At 35.8% G+C, this 13,883-nt stretch overlaps 2 protein-coding genes across 2 annotated transcripts; both read left to right on the top strand.

Annotated features, from left to right (window-relative positions):
* Positions 1-7,279: 7,279 nt before the first annotated feature.
* On the top strand, positions 7,280-8,423 carry LOC103324097 (large ribosomal subunit protein uL18y-like). The gene has a single exon (XM_008226135.3). It carries the CDS (start codon positions 7,336-7,338, stop codon positions 8,230-8,232), a length of 897 nt encoding a protein of 298 aa, XP_008224357.1. The 5' UTR covers positions 7,280-7,335; the 3' UTR covers positions 8,233-8,423.
* Positions 8,424-9,796: 1,373 nt separating this feature from the next.
* Positions 9,797-12,229, top strand: LOC103324098 (actin-depolymerizing factor). Its single transcript, XM_008226136.3, has 3 exons — positions 9,797-9,960; positions 10,900-11,165; positions 11,781-12,229. The coding sequence occupies exons 1-3, from the start codon at positions 9,946-9,948 to the stop codon at positions 11,929-11,931; spliced, it is 432 nt and encodes a 143-aa protein (XP_008224358.1). The 5' UTR covers positions 9,797-9,945; the 3' UTR covers positions 11,932-12,229.
* Positions 12,230-13,883: the final 1,654 nt, after the last annotated feature.

Raw genomic sequence — 13,883 nt, 5'->3', positions numbered from 1 at the left:
GAAAATATTACAATTTTTTCTTTTCGTAATTGCAATTTTCTATTGGATACTTCTTGCCTCCTTTCTTGACAGAATATATTCTTTTCTGTAAATTACGGTTTGATAAATGTGTAAAAATAATTCATAGAAAACACAAAAAGAAAAACTTCTACACACATATCATACTGTCATTGACATGAATATAAAAGTATCTACTTACTAGATCTATTTGTTCAATTAATTATTGGCTTATTTATGGATATGCCCTCTATGCTATCAAAATAGTCTCAGATTACCACATGTTCTTTGAAATATCTCAATATACCACCTATACTTTCAGTAAGTGTCTCACATTAGTTATTCCGTCAGATTTGAGAGAAATTCTGTTAGCTGATGTGGCCTCGACTTCTTTTTAATCTCTTAACAAGGAGAGGAAGGGTTAGTCAGATTGAGAAAAGGGAGGATTTGAAAGAAGAAGGTTAGGTTGGAGAAATTTCATATTTGAGAACCTCCAGATTCCCAAATCTCCCAAAGCTAATAAATGGACTACTACTGACTTACTGATAAATCACCTCATATTTGAAAAGTTGAGGTTCGTTTCGCATCTTTATTTCTGACAAGTTTTATTCATATATAAATCGGTCAACTCTAAAAAATCCTAAACTAAGTCAACCAATTCACAAATTTTCTTTTCGCCTGACAATCAATTCTCAATAATAATAAAAAATAAAAAAATTGAAGTATGATAGTTTTGATCGACTAAGTGTATTTGCACCCATTAATCTGCTCAACACACTCACACTCTTTAAATTTAATAACGACAATTCTACTCTTGTTAATTTTTTCTAAGGTAAAAAAATATACAAATTTATAAATAAACACAATCCTAGACATGTATTTATAAAAAAACCCAAACACTATTTAAACATAGAAACACACCCAAAATCAACCCCAAAGTCAACTTTTTGGGTGTGTTTATAAATGGGTTTTGAATGTATAATGATGAGTTTTGGGTGTGTTTATATGTTTAAATAGTGCTTGGGTTTTTTTATAATTTCAACCCCCATTTTGGGTGTTTTAGTGAAACTCCCAAAAAAATAGTCATGGCATGAGGGAAAAGATAGAAAACTCCTCTCTCACGTGCTACAACAATGTATTAGACTAGAAGACATAAAACTACCTATCCTTCTTGTCATGTCTAATGACTTTGGAGGGCAGAAGGGGAAGGCCTCCCTCTTTCCCGTTGGCCCTCCTTCCTCTTCGTCGGTTCTTCCTACGTTTATCATGATTATTAATTTGGTCACAATCATAATTAAAAAAAATAGTGAACATTAATTAGTATTAGGGAAACACCGAAGCGGGTGGGGTGAGATAAGTTTTTCATTACTTTTTATAAAGGGCCTAGAGTTCATTAACTTTAAAAACATAATACAATGGTAGTAAAATAACAAATCTAGAAATTATTGTTTTAAGGAAACGAAAATGTATTGAGTAATTTATTAGATGCAACTAGATCAACAAAAATTTTGGTAAAAAAATTAATGAATTTTGTAGTGTAATTGTAAATCTTCACATGGTTGGTCAAAATCAAAACACAAATCGCAAGCTTTTTCATGAATTCTTATAGTTGAATTTAATTGTAACAGCTAAGGTAGGATGGTACATGAAAAGTCAACAAGTTTGACTGGTATTCTTCTCAAGGGTCAAAGAAACACGCATGCGTGCGGATGCGCTATTCTCCAGTCAGAAACAAGACCAACGAAAAATGATTGGCCGGTCACCTTCTCAAATAAACTTTTTTGTAATCATTAACTTCATAAGAGGATGGCGCGCCACTGAGTCAAAACCCCAGGATTTCAACGTCTCTAAGACGAAGGCTTCCGATTTATTTATTTATTTAGAGTGGTGATTTTTCCGTTCCAATTTTATCCATTTATACTTAATTTTATAACTAAAAAATGAGTGTAAGTGGATAAAATTGGAGTGGTAAAATCATTACCCTTTATTTATTCTAATAAGCGATATTCTACTTTAAAAACTACATGAAATGAGATTTAAACTTGAGTGTAGAGTGGAGAGCACATCCGTTCTAATCAATTTGGTTAAGTCCATGTCTGCACTTTAAAGGCTCTGTTTGAGTGATAGGATTTGAAAAAAAATGATTTTAATTTAGCAATCACATTATATTCTTACATTTATTTTCGAATATCTGTTTTTGAAAAGTATGATTGAATTTTGGAATACTATAGTTGGATTTTAGAAAGTAATTAACATCCTACACTTGTTGACTTGAAAGAGTTGATCCATAATTAAGCAATACTTGATCTCGTGATTATATATCTTACACATCATCAAGATTGAAGCACACTATCAAATATGCTCTCTCCCCCACCAGGCCACCAGGCCACCAGGCCACCAAGTTGGCAATATGAATAATATATAGAAAACCCAATGTGTTTTGTCAACGGGAAACGTGAAGAAATTTTAGACTTTGTGGTGATTCTAGGCTCTGTGTGGCCAATCTTCAGAGAGAGGGGAGATGCACGTGTTCATATTGTCCAATAATAGGTGCGCTTCTTATATTGAAGAAGTCTCATCTCATGCATTCACTGAATTAATTTCATTCTGGCACCGCCGTAAAAAAAAGAAGAACAAAAACGTTGAATTCATATGTATCATGGTAGTGGATTAATCAACACGTTTGAAGTGTATTTTGACTGTTAGAAATCCTAATTAAGACTTTGTAAAATCATATCTTACTTGAATTCGTGCCGTGAAGTAATTTCATATAAGTTTCTTTTGTGACTGCTATATATATATATATATATATATATATATATAAGTTCACATTCCCATCTCCCATTAATGTTGGAAGAAAATCATAGCATTATACTTGCTAAATCCATAGTTCCTTATTGACTAAACCCAAACCCAATGCAACCAGACATTTTTCCCTCTTTAGAACTCCAAACTATGTCGAAGGGAGCCAACTCCTTGTATATGTGGGCCAAAATATGGTGATTACATTATGGGCGACGACATTGTTTCACGGTGACTTCTTCCAAATCACAAAATAAACTAACAATCTTGAGGAAAAAGAGAGAAATGAGAAAAGAGTTGATGAAGGGAGAAGGGAGGAGGCAAGGAAGGAGGCCGCAAACCCCCAAAAGAGAACTACCAAGACTTTTTTCCTTAAGTTTTCTGAAGAAGTGTTTAATAATTCGTATTTTAATTTTGACCAATAAATTCAGAGATGACAAAGTACATACCAGGTGAAAAAGAAAAGTGAGGCAATGTTGGAAAAGCAACATGGATGGTCGCGATACATTGAATAAGAATATGAGAGCAATATAAAATGTTGACTTGACTAGCTATTTATAATAAATAAATAAAATTTTATCCGCCAATTTATTTGAATTAGTATCTCATAGACTCATAGAACCCTGCGGTCCCATGCTTGAAAAAATGATGTTTAAATTTAATTGGTTTAATTTCATTATGATTGACTAATCCAAGTAAAATTTTAGTCCATTTTAATATGCACTATTAATTTTGATGTTGCCCTAGTCGTCCCACTTTCTTCCATTTATTCACGTCGACAAAACACTAACTCAATTTTATATTTCGTTACTCCTTCTTGGCCAGTTATTTTCATCATAATGGACTTGTACAATTGTTTTGTATGCATGTCATTTAAGGCTGTCTCCTCCATCTTTTCCGAGCAGATACTGAAGATGGAGGAGGAAAAATTAGCTCCAATGAGTATCTCACATTTTTCATTATGCGCTAGTAACATGATATGAATGTGTGAGAGACACAAGTTATATAATTGCAACGAAAGCACGTAAAAGTTTTGTCATGATGTATGAGTGTTTTTTTTCTTCAGACATCTGAGATCGTTTAATAGTCCAAAATTGACTTTTAGTGTTATTTCAATTTTTAGGAAACTTCGTTAAATTTTTATTTTATTTCCTTTTAGATACCTAGGGTTTTTAAGGTATTTAAACTAATTTTAAACATGTAGCTGGGGTAATGTTATGTTATTTCATATTATCAATAAACTTGGGGTTTTCTCATTCTTCCTGGTGGATTCCAGAGTTGTGTGTTGTAGGCTAACATTATAACCAATCTAAGTGTCACGTTGCGTTAATAAGTAATAGTCTAAACTATAAGGAGAGGTTTTTCATGGGGTTCGAGATTGAGACCATTGATCTGCAAATTAATGCTTTTTTTCCCACTAGACTAGACTTTGTTGACATAATAGAGATGTTTTTAATTATCTTTTTCTCATATTATTTTGTCATCTTACATCTTTATTACATAATCTCATATGACTCCCTCGCGCAGTAAAATACACATCAACCATATTGTAGTTAGAATTAAGAGCAAACAGTTTCTTTAGTTGGGCTTTTTTCCTCAACTCTTCTTCCTCTAATTGGTAGTAACCAGAATTAATTACAATAATTAATGTGATGCATGCATTCACGGTTCACCTTTTTGAAAGGAAAAAAAAAAGATCGAAGAAAAAAAATTTATTTCGTGTATCTTAGGTTAGACAGTTTGCACTATCTTAAGTTGATTAGCCATCCATCCCATCATTGAATCTTTATTGGATGGCTTTTCTATGGACAAGGACTTACCGCATATTTTCTTCCCTTTGTATCTAATACGCAACTTCCACCTTTCTGATTGACCCAGCAATCGTTAAACTTTGCCTTGCCCTGGGTCTGGTCGTTGGTGATAGGGCAGGTAAGAAGTTTGAGGCATGCAATGGTGGTAGGACTTGCACAGTATTTGAATGAAAGTGAGATTATCGTTGTTTTTTAGGAAGAGGGGAGATGTGCCATTTTCAGTCAATTTTTTATATTTAAAACGGTTGTAGCAGATAAGCTAATATTAACCAAACCATTTTTGTTTGTATTATATATGTATGTTCAAAATTGGATGTTGTTCCACAAATGTGTACCACAAGTAGTTGCAGAAAAAGATGACTATATAACAACTCTGGGAGCATTCTTTTTTCTTAATCTCTTAGATTGCATGGGTCTTTTTTGACTAAATGAAAATTATTTCGCCAATACTAGTACTCTGGAATCTCTTGATTTTCAACGATCTCATGTGTTTACCGCCAACTAAACCCTAATGACGCATTCAATTTTTTCAATGCATTCACTGTCATTATAACTTAATATTAGCTTTAAGAAGGCAAGGGACTTGTAACTCAAGTGGTGAAGAACATTTATTTTGCATATGAGGTTCTAGGTTCAGTTCCCCTCTTCCAATATTGCTTGTATAAATTTATATTGAAGATGTTTTTTTCTTCTTTAATTTACAACTTAAATCGATGGGTTCGTTTGATGTCTATTATTCGATTGTTGAAAAAAAAAATGATTCCCATCCCATGTGTTTTAGCATTTTGTGAACTAATCCAAAAGTCCAAGCAATGCTGTTAATTGCATAGAGACATGTTAATTAATAACAAGTGTACGTAATTTTATAAAAAGACTTTATCCAAAGGATGTTAAGATTATTCTACAGACGCTTAAATTAATAACAAGTCTACGTAAAGACTGTATCCAAAGCACATGTGTATGTGTTAAGAAAATTCTGCACCTAAACAGAAGAAAAATCAAGCCATGAACAACTTAATGTAGTATTATTACTATCTAGAATCTAACCATGAAAAGAAGATAACAATGTGATAAAATACAGATTGTGTTTGGTTGCAGAAATGGAACGGTGAGTGAAATAATCAAGAAAGGAATTAACTAATTCCAGAAAATTGTTGTTGTTGGCAATCAGGAATAATCATCCTCTACTTCTCCTCTCTTATTTTCTGGTAACGGAAAAGTGCAACTCCTTCCATCTTTTTTTAGAGGATAAATATTTTGGAGTGTTAATAACATATTCCTTCTATTTCTTTTGTGGAATACAAGCCTCAAGCTTGGGGCTTTGGTTTTCAGCTCCCTTCTTGTTGGGTCATGTTCGACGTTTTAGACTTAGGTCACATTTGGTGGGTTTGACCGGAAGGATCCCGTGCCTTTAGATATGAATCGTTCTATTAATCTAACGACTCAAGATATGACACGTCAATTTTTAATTTTTGATATCTATCTATTAAATCAAAAGAATTATTAAAACAAATTAAAAAAAAACAATGAAGAAAAAAAAAATTAAAAACCTAGCAGCCATCCTACATACCCCAGAGAGACACATAGAAAGAAAAGAGGGGGTGGTGGTGGTGGTGGTGGTGAATAGGAGAGAAGGTTGGTTGTGAGGAGGAGGGGAGTTGCCATGAGTGGGGTGGGGTGGAGCATGTCATGGTTGGCTGCTTACAGGTTTATGGTTTTTTTTTTCTTTATTTTAATTTATTTAGACTTAACGGTGTTAAGTTGGAGTTAATTATATATTATATACAAATTTATAAATAAACCCAATTCTAGACATGAATTTATAAATAAACCCAACATTGTTTAAAACATAGAAACACACCCAAAATCAACCCAAAAATTAACAATCGTATATTTTTTGGGTGTGTTTATAAATGAGTTTTGAGTGTGTTTAATAAATGGGTTTTGAGTGTGTTTCTAAAGTGTTTTTCATATTGGGTTTTTTTTTATAATTTCAACCCATATTTTGGGTGTATTAATGAAACTCCTTTAATTATATGGATGGGCGTCAAATTTAAAAATTTGATGTGTCATATCTTGAATTGTTAGATTATTAAAATGGTTCAGATTGAGTGAAATGTGGGTAAATGCAAAGTGGCTAAATATAGAGGCTCGGAATCCTGGATTGGAATTGACTATTTCACTTAAAATGAACAAAAGTTTTAACTGTTGTTTGGTGTGTGGAAACTTCACTTATTAAATTGAATAACAATATAACATATTGTGTTTTACAAGTCTCACCTATACACGTGAGACTCATAAGGACTGGTTTTGGAGTCGACTCCAATTCAATTGAATCCGGGCCACTAAATGAGGCCTGGGTTTAGTATGCATGGCTTGGTTAAGGGCTGAGGCCTTAGGTAGCCAGCAATGTGTTTAAGGATTGGGTCTAAGGGCTTAGAATATGGGCCTCGAATTTCGGTCCAGGTAGGGTTTTGTGGCTGAAGCGTTGGGTTCTAGATTTCGGGCTTATCTGATGTTGCTTTTTGTTGTGGGCTTGATCTATCTTCTGTCTGTTAGGTTTAGGGTTTTGTAGTTATTGGGCTTTCTCCAATGGATTTCCCAAAATGGTAAATTCAAGGCAGGGTCCTGATCAAAAGGGTATAAATTGCTGCTCATTTCTCCTCTTCAACCCTTCTGAAAACCCTAGCCGTTCCTCTCTCTTTCCTGCCATCCCCTCTCAGCCATGGCCTTCGTGAAATCTCTGAAATCCAGGGCCTACTTCAAGCGGTTCCAGGTCAAGTACAAGAGAAGAAGACAGGGAAAGACCGATTACCGAGCCAGAATCCGCCTCATCAACCAAGACAAGAACAAATACAACACACCCAAGTACCGGTTCGTCGTCCGATTCACCAACAAGGACATCGTCGCCCAGATCGTCTCCGCCAGCATCGCCGGCGATCTGGTTCTCGCCTCCGCCTACGCCCACGAGCTTCCTCGCTATGGGCTCAAGGTGGGTCTCACCAACTACGCTGCGGCCTACTGCACCGGTCTTCTCTTGGCTCGCCGAGTCCTGCACAAGCTCGAAATGGCCGACGAGTATGAGGGCAACGTCGAGGCCACCGGCGAGGACTATTCTGTGGAGCCATCGGAGAGCCGGAGGCCATTTAGGGCTCTGCTCGATGTGGGTTTGATCAGAACCACAACTGGGAACCGTGTGTTTGGTGCTTTGAAGGGAGCTCTGGATGGTGGGCTTGATGTGCCTCACAGCGAAAAGAGGTTTGCTGGGTTTTCGAAGGACAACAAGCAGCTTGATTCTGATGTCCACAGGAAGTACATCTATGGCGGGCATGTTGCTGCTTACATGGGGATTTTGAGTGAGGATGAGCCTGAGAAATTTCAGACCCATTTCAGTGGGTACATCAAGAAGGGCGTTGAGGCTGAAGGGATTGAGGAGATGTACAAGAAGGTTCATGCCGCCATTCGTGCCGATCCAACCGTGAAGCTGACTGAGAAGAAGGAGGTGAAGGAGCACAAGAGATTCAATCTTAAGAAGCTTACTTATGATGAGAGGAAGGAGAAGTTGATTGAGAGGTTGAATGCTTTCAACTCAGCTGCTGGGGATGAAGATGATGATGAGTGAGTGTGGATGGTGCCCAGTGGGGGTTTGGGGCTTGAGATTTAGTTGTTTGTTTTTGTTATGTAGACAGCTTTTCAATTCTTTACTCTTAAGATGCATTTTGATTTCTGTTTTTATGTTTCCAAGTCTTTTTTTGGTGTTTTTGCTGTTTGAGACAATCCGAGCTAGAAATATGCAATTGGAAGTTTTGAATAGTGTTGTTGTTATTCAAGCCCCCTAAACCCTAGTTTTATTTCAAGTGTTGAACTTTGATTTCCATGAATTAGCACCTCACAGGAAATGACCTACAATTGAAACTAAACACTAGTGATTTTGGTTGCGGAGGTTTTTAGATTCGTACACAAAAATTATGGAGTGAAAAGCATTCAAGATTTTCATTGCAGATCCTCCAGGAAATTCTTTGCCCTCAAAATCTAGTTTTACTTGAAGGTCTGAGAATCTTCCATTCCTTCAATGCTGTTCATCCCTGTTGCTTGATAGCTTCAGAAATCAGTTTTTGAGGGGCTGGTTTGAAGATTAGTTATAGGCAGATAATTAGATTGTTCGCCCGAAAAGAACTTGGTTATGCTAATTTTGATGTCTGTTAAACAGAACATTTATGTTTCCACTGCCTCTGTGATACCCGATGATCCAACCACATGGTAACCTTATACTTGGTGGAGCAACTAGGAGTCTAGGCCCTTCAAACGTTATCTTCATGTAGTCGGCTGCATCAACTTTAACGAATGGTGGCAGGCCCTTGGTTTAGCCTTTGGGCTTTGTAGCTTTGTTGTTTGTCCGGTGTTATCTTGGATTAAATGGGTTTCTTGCCTTTTATGGGCTGTAGTTTGGGGTTTCTCTGTCTTGGATTGTATGATTTTTCTTCGGCCGATGGACTCTCAAAAGTTGGTTTTGTGTTTGGATTGTATAATTTTTCTTTGCCCCTTTGTCTTTTCATCACATTGGTTGAGGTTGTATCCTTATTATTTGTAACTAGAAAAGCTTATGCATAGTTTATACAACCATCCAGTATACAATGATTGATGGTCCACAAATGCTACATAAATATTGCTAACAAGGTCTAGCTCAATGAAAAAGAGTCGTGATTTATAGTACTAGTGATCTCAAGTTTGAACTCCATAACACCCTTATAGTGTGCGTGAAAAACCCTCATTCTTTTATAATTGAGACTATTGCTTAGATTATAAAAAAAATAAAAATTCAAGCATCAACTCTGTAGCTATGGTAAATTAATTTTGGGTTTATCACAGTATATAGTCAACGGTCACATATACTCTCACGTAAATGACCTAATACATGTTGTTTATATATGATGAAATTTTTAGTGTGACAATAATACCGTTGTATTACTAATTCACCTTATAATAATATAATATAAGTAAAAACACATGTCCTACGTATATTATAACAGGTAAATTGCAAATGCTACTTGAGAAAAATTTAGTAAACCTAATCCGATATGACCACATCAATGAATTCTCCTCTAACACGGAATGGCGGGTCGTTGTCTGGAAAAAGAATAATACATTACTTAATATTTAGACCGAGATACGGAAAACACACATACGAGACGCGCCTCTTTTTTACTTTCCCCTCCTCAAAACGCGAATCTTGGTTCTTTTCCCTTCTCTCCTTTTGTTCTTCAGTGGCTCCCTATTCTCCTTCTTTCTTCTCCATAAGCTCCTTCCTCTCTCTCTATCTGCCTCCGTAACAGTTATGGCTTTCAGAGGAGTAAGTTTCATCTGTTACTTGTTCAGATCTATTTATAATTTTTTTTTCTCTCTCTTCTGGGTTTATAGATTTGGGTTTCTGTTTTTTTGGTGCTTTTAAAGTTCTGATTACTGGGTTTTGGTTTGCTTTTGGCAGCCGATAAACACATGGGCTTGATTTTTATCTGCGAACTCATTTTCTCTTTGTTTTCTGTAGAAATTTAAGATTTTTTTTTTGTCGCTTATCGATTTACTTGCACTTATTAATGGCGTTAGTTAGTAATCTGCTTGTTGCAAAGCTTTTCTCTTCTGGGTTGTCTGTACTTCACTTTAATTTATTAAGAAGAAATTTAAGAAATTTTTTTTGTGCTAAAAGTCCAGTTTATTCTTTTTCGTACACTGGATATATAATGGTGGCTGTAACTTCTGTTCTTACTTTTGTCGTAGCAATCCATTTTCTTGAACAAATTTGATGGCTTTATTAGAATTTATATAAAGGCAGTATCTGGTTTGAGGTTTCTTGTTTGTGGATGTGGGTGTCCGAATCTGACAAAGATGTGATTCCTTTCGTTGCATGTTATGGAGACATGGGACTTGGACTTTGAATTGGATTATCAGTTTTTTTATTTGGGTTTGGTGGCTTTGGAGTGATCATGGGTTTTGTTCTGTTGGCTCCAAATATTAAATAAGAAATTCAGTATCCACAATTGGAATTACAAATTCAAATGTTGTTATGGGCCATCAATGTCTGTGTAATTCCAAATGGCAACTTTCAAGTTTGGGAAGGATTAAGCATATGTTTGATTTAATCCTGTATAGCGTCCTGGTGCTTGTTCTTCTTGGACGGGTTTGTTTAACGATGTCTTGAAGTGAAATTCTGATTTTATTATGCTCTGCAAAAATGACAACTGGTAGTTAATGCTGTTTGGAGCAAGTATTTAACACTGGGTTTTCATTTCAGGGAAATGCTTCATCAGGCATGGGTGTTGCTGAGCACTGCAAAAACACATTCTTGGAACTGCAGAGGAAGAAGGCTTATCGCTATGTGATTTTTAAAATTGACGAGAAGAAAAAAGAGGTTGTGGTTGAAAAGACTGGAGGTCCAGCTGAAAGCTATGATGATTTCACTGCTTCAATGCCTGAGAATGACTGCCGATATGCAATTTATGACTTTGATTTTGTCACTTCCGAGAATTGTCAAAAGAGCAAGATCTTTTTCATTGCATGGTTAGTTTCTTTTGTATGGTTACTTTTTCTGATTCAAAATGCAGTTGAAATTGCCAATCGAACTAATTGATGCTAGTGACTCTTCTTTTGGTTAACTGTGTTTTATTCGAGATGATGCTGTGTTTTGACCTTCTCTAATTGCAATTATCCTTTGGAAAGTTTGTCACATAAGTAGGTGAATGCTTCCCCTGGACCAAATTATGATGGCAAACATAGCGATGAGTTTCATTTTCCACTTGCTTTACTTCTTAAGCATTTGGTGAGGATCGTTTTTGTGTTGGTATATTGGAGGATTTTTATAGTTTGCTTGGTTTTTGAATTGGAAGCTGGGGTTAATGTAGCCTAGAACACTTTTGGATCGAGTTCAGCTTAATTGCTCCTTGCTGAGCTCTTTTCCAAGGATTGTTTCCACCTATTTTCATCATCGTATCCCACTTGGTTTATGTGAAACTTGAATAAACACTATGGATCTTGTTGATGATTTGGGTCTCGTTGTGATCTCTATGTGGTTGTGTTTCTACTATTTTCTGTATGATACTGCTTTTCTCCCCCCTTTTGAGTTGCTATTAGCTTGCCATTTCAATTTTGATGTGATACTGATGCTTCCTTTTCCAGGTCACCCTCTGTGTCACGGATCCGTGCCAAGATGCTCTATGCAACATCAAAGGACAGGTTCAGGAGGGAGCTGGACGGTATCCATTATGAAATCCAGGCAACTGACCCAACCGAGATGGAACTAGAAGTCCTTAGGGACCGTGCACACTGAGCACTTGTTTTAAAAGGGTTAGGTATTTTAGAGAAGCACCTAGGCTTCTTTGGGAACTCGAGGGAATTACTTTTCTGGTCTGAATATGTGCATTATATGTTCCTGGCAGAAATTAGGTATAGTTTAATATAATTAATAATCAGCACCTGGGAAGACTGATTAGGGGCTCTGATTATGATCTCAATGACACCGGAATATGAGCTTCCTTATTACCATGATGCTTCTCAGGTGACGTTGGATATGGTAATGGATAATGATAATTTGACTCATGTTCTATGGAATAGATATTCATGCTCTATCGGGGATGTCTCTCCTTGCATTGCATTTACCACTTTTCATCATAGTACATTTTAGTTTTGCAATGAGTACTAAAAAGCCGAATGGATCGGTTATGAATTTTATGACCTTTGTTCGTGATAGTTGAAGGGATCCATTTGCTGCTACAGAAATTTGCCTTTAGGTTATTCATCCGAAACAATAATAACCCATTTGGTATTGTTTCATTGCTCTTCGTTAATCAATTTACCTTTTGAATTTGCGGCAACTTGGTGCAAGATGGGTCACCTAAGAGAAACCAACAACACGAAGCTGAATGTTATAGATGGCCACCTGTTTTCTAGCTTTCATGTGTTTTAATGCTAGTTTAGCTCAGTTCTTGAATGGTCCCCGGGCATTATGGAAGCTTTGATATAATTAGACTGTCTCCATAAACGAGTCAAATTAAAATTAAAAATCAGATCAACTATGTTACAAGTCAGGGATCATATTGGTTGTCTTCTTGTTTTGCTTTCTGATGCCTTGTAACCATGCTCAAGCATCAGACCATTTGGTACAAGGTTGGATTTCAGGCACATCACATGGTGTGAAACGGTTTGGTGATGCAGCCTAAATTTTGATCCAACAGTTAGTGAAAATGGTTTTGTGCTCTAAGAGAACTAAATTACTTTTAAGTTAAAAAAGAAAAAAAGAAAAGAAGCCTCAAGGAAAAGCAAATGCAGATAAGAAAATTTCAAGGCTAACCCAGATAATCCTTTTGCCTAATTTCTCTTGGTACATCAAGCTTTTATGAATTTGGTTAAACAGAACTTTTAGAATTGAGGATACTTAGGTAGGTATTCTTGTTTCTTCGATGCTAAAATGGTAGAAGATGAGCATGATCTGCATGCAAAGAGGACAAAACCAATTAATACTTTACGGAAAGTCCGTGTTTTCTCTTCCCATCAAAATGAGGCTAAACAACATTAAAGAAAGTGGTAACAAAAGCAAAACCATTTCTTAATTTAGAAACAAAATCAAGATAATTTGCAAATGTTTGGAAGTTTGGTCAAATCAAAAGTTCTAAAACATGTGATGCTGTCTGTGAACTTCAAAGGATTTTCAGGACTCTTTGGTTGGTCTTGCAATTCTGAAGGACCAAAAGGTAAGGTTTAAAGGACTATAGGACCCTATAGGTGCAAATGTTAAAGGGAGGCCTAACAAGACCTTTAGGCCTCGTTTGGTTCACGAAATAAATTTGAGAAATAATTTCTCATGTCATTTCCCAATGAATGGGAATGAAAGATTTCTTTCCCACGTTTGGTAATGTCGGGAAAGTAACCGGGAGATTTCACTTTATTTCATTTCACATGTTTGTTTTGAGTAGGAATAAACAAAGTTTGTATAATTTTTCAATTATACCAATATTAAATCAAATGAAAAAAAAAGAATGCATTTAATGATACGTTATAATTATAAATTGTTCATAGGGACAAAATAATCATGAAAATTGTGCATTAAATGTTGGCTTATTTTTCCAAACTTTCCCATGAAGAGGGAAAACAAAACCTAAGTTAAAAGGAGGCTTCACTTTCCCTATTTTCTCATGTGTAAGACAACTACTTCCCTTGCTTGAACTTACCAAATATGAGAAAGCAATTGAATTCCCATTCTCAAACCCCCTTTTCCATGAACCA

Source organism: Prunus mume, linkage group LG2, assembly GCF_029339155.1.
Source record: "Prunus mume cultivar Tortuosa linkage group LG2, ASM2933915v1, whole genome shotgun sequence".
In the NCBI taxonomy this organism is placed as follows: Eukaryota; Viridiplantae; Streptophyta; class Magnoliopsida; order Rosales; family Rosaceae; genus Prunus; species Prunus mume.
This window is presented reverse-complemented; position numbering and strand designations above follow the sequence as displayed.

What these genes read in the sequence shown, in the direction of transcription:
- LOC103324097 (XM_008226135.3), top strand. Translation starts at nt 7,336, where the DNA reads ATGGCCTTCGTGAAATCTCTGAAATCCAGGGCCTACTTCAAGCGGTTC.
- LOC103324098 (XM_008226136.3), top strand. An exon ending in AAGATCTTTTTCATTGCATG is followed by an intron (nt 11,166 to 11,780) that starts GTTAGTTTCTTT and finishes TTCCTTTTCCAG; the next exon opens with GTCACCCTCTGTGTCACGGA.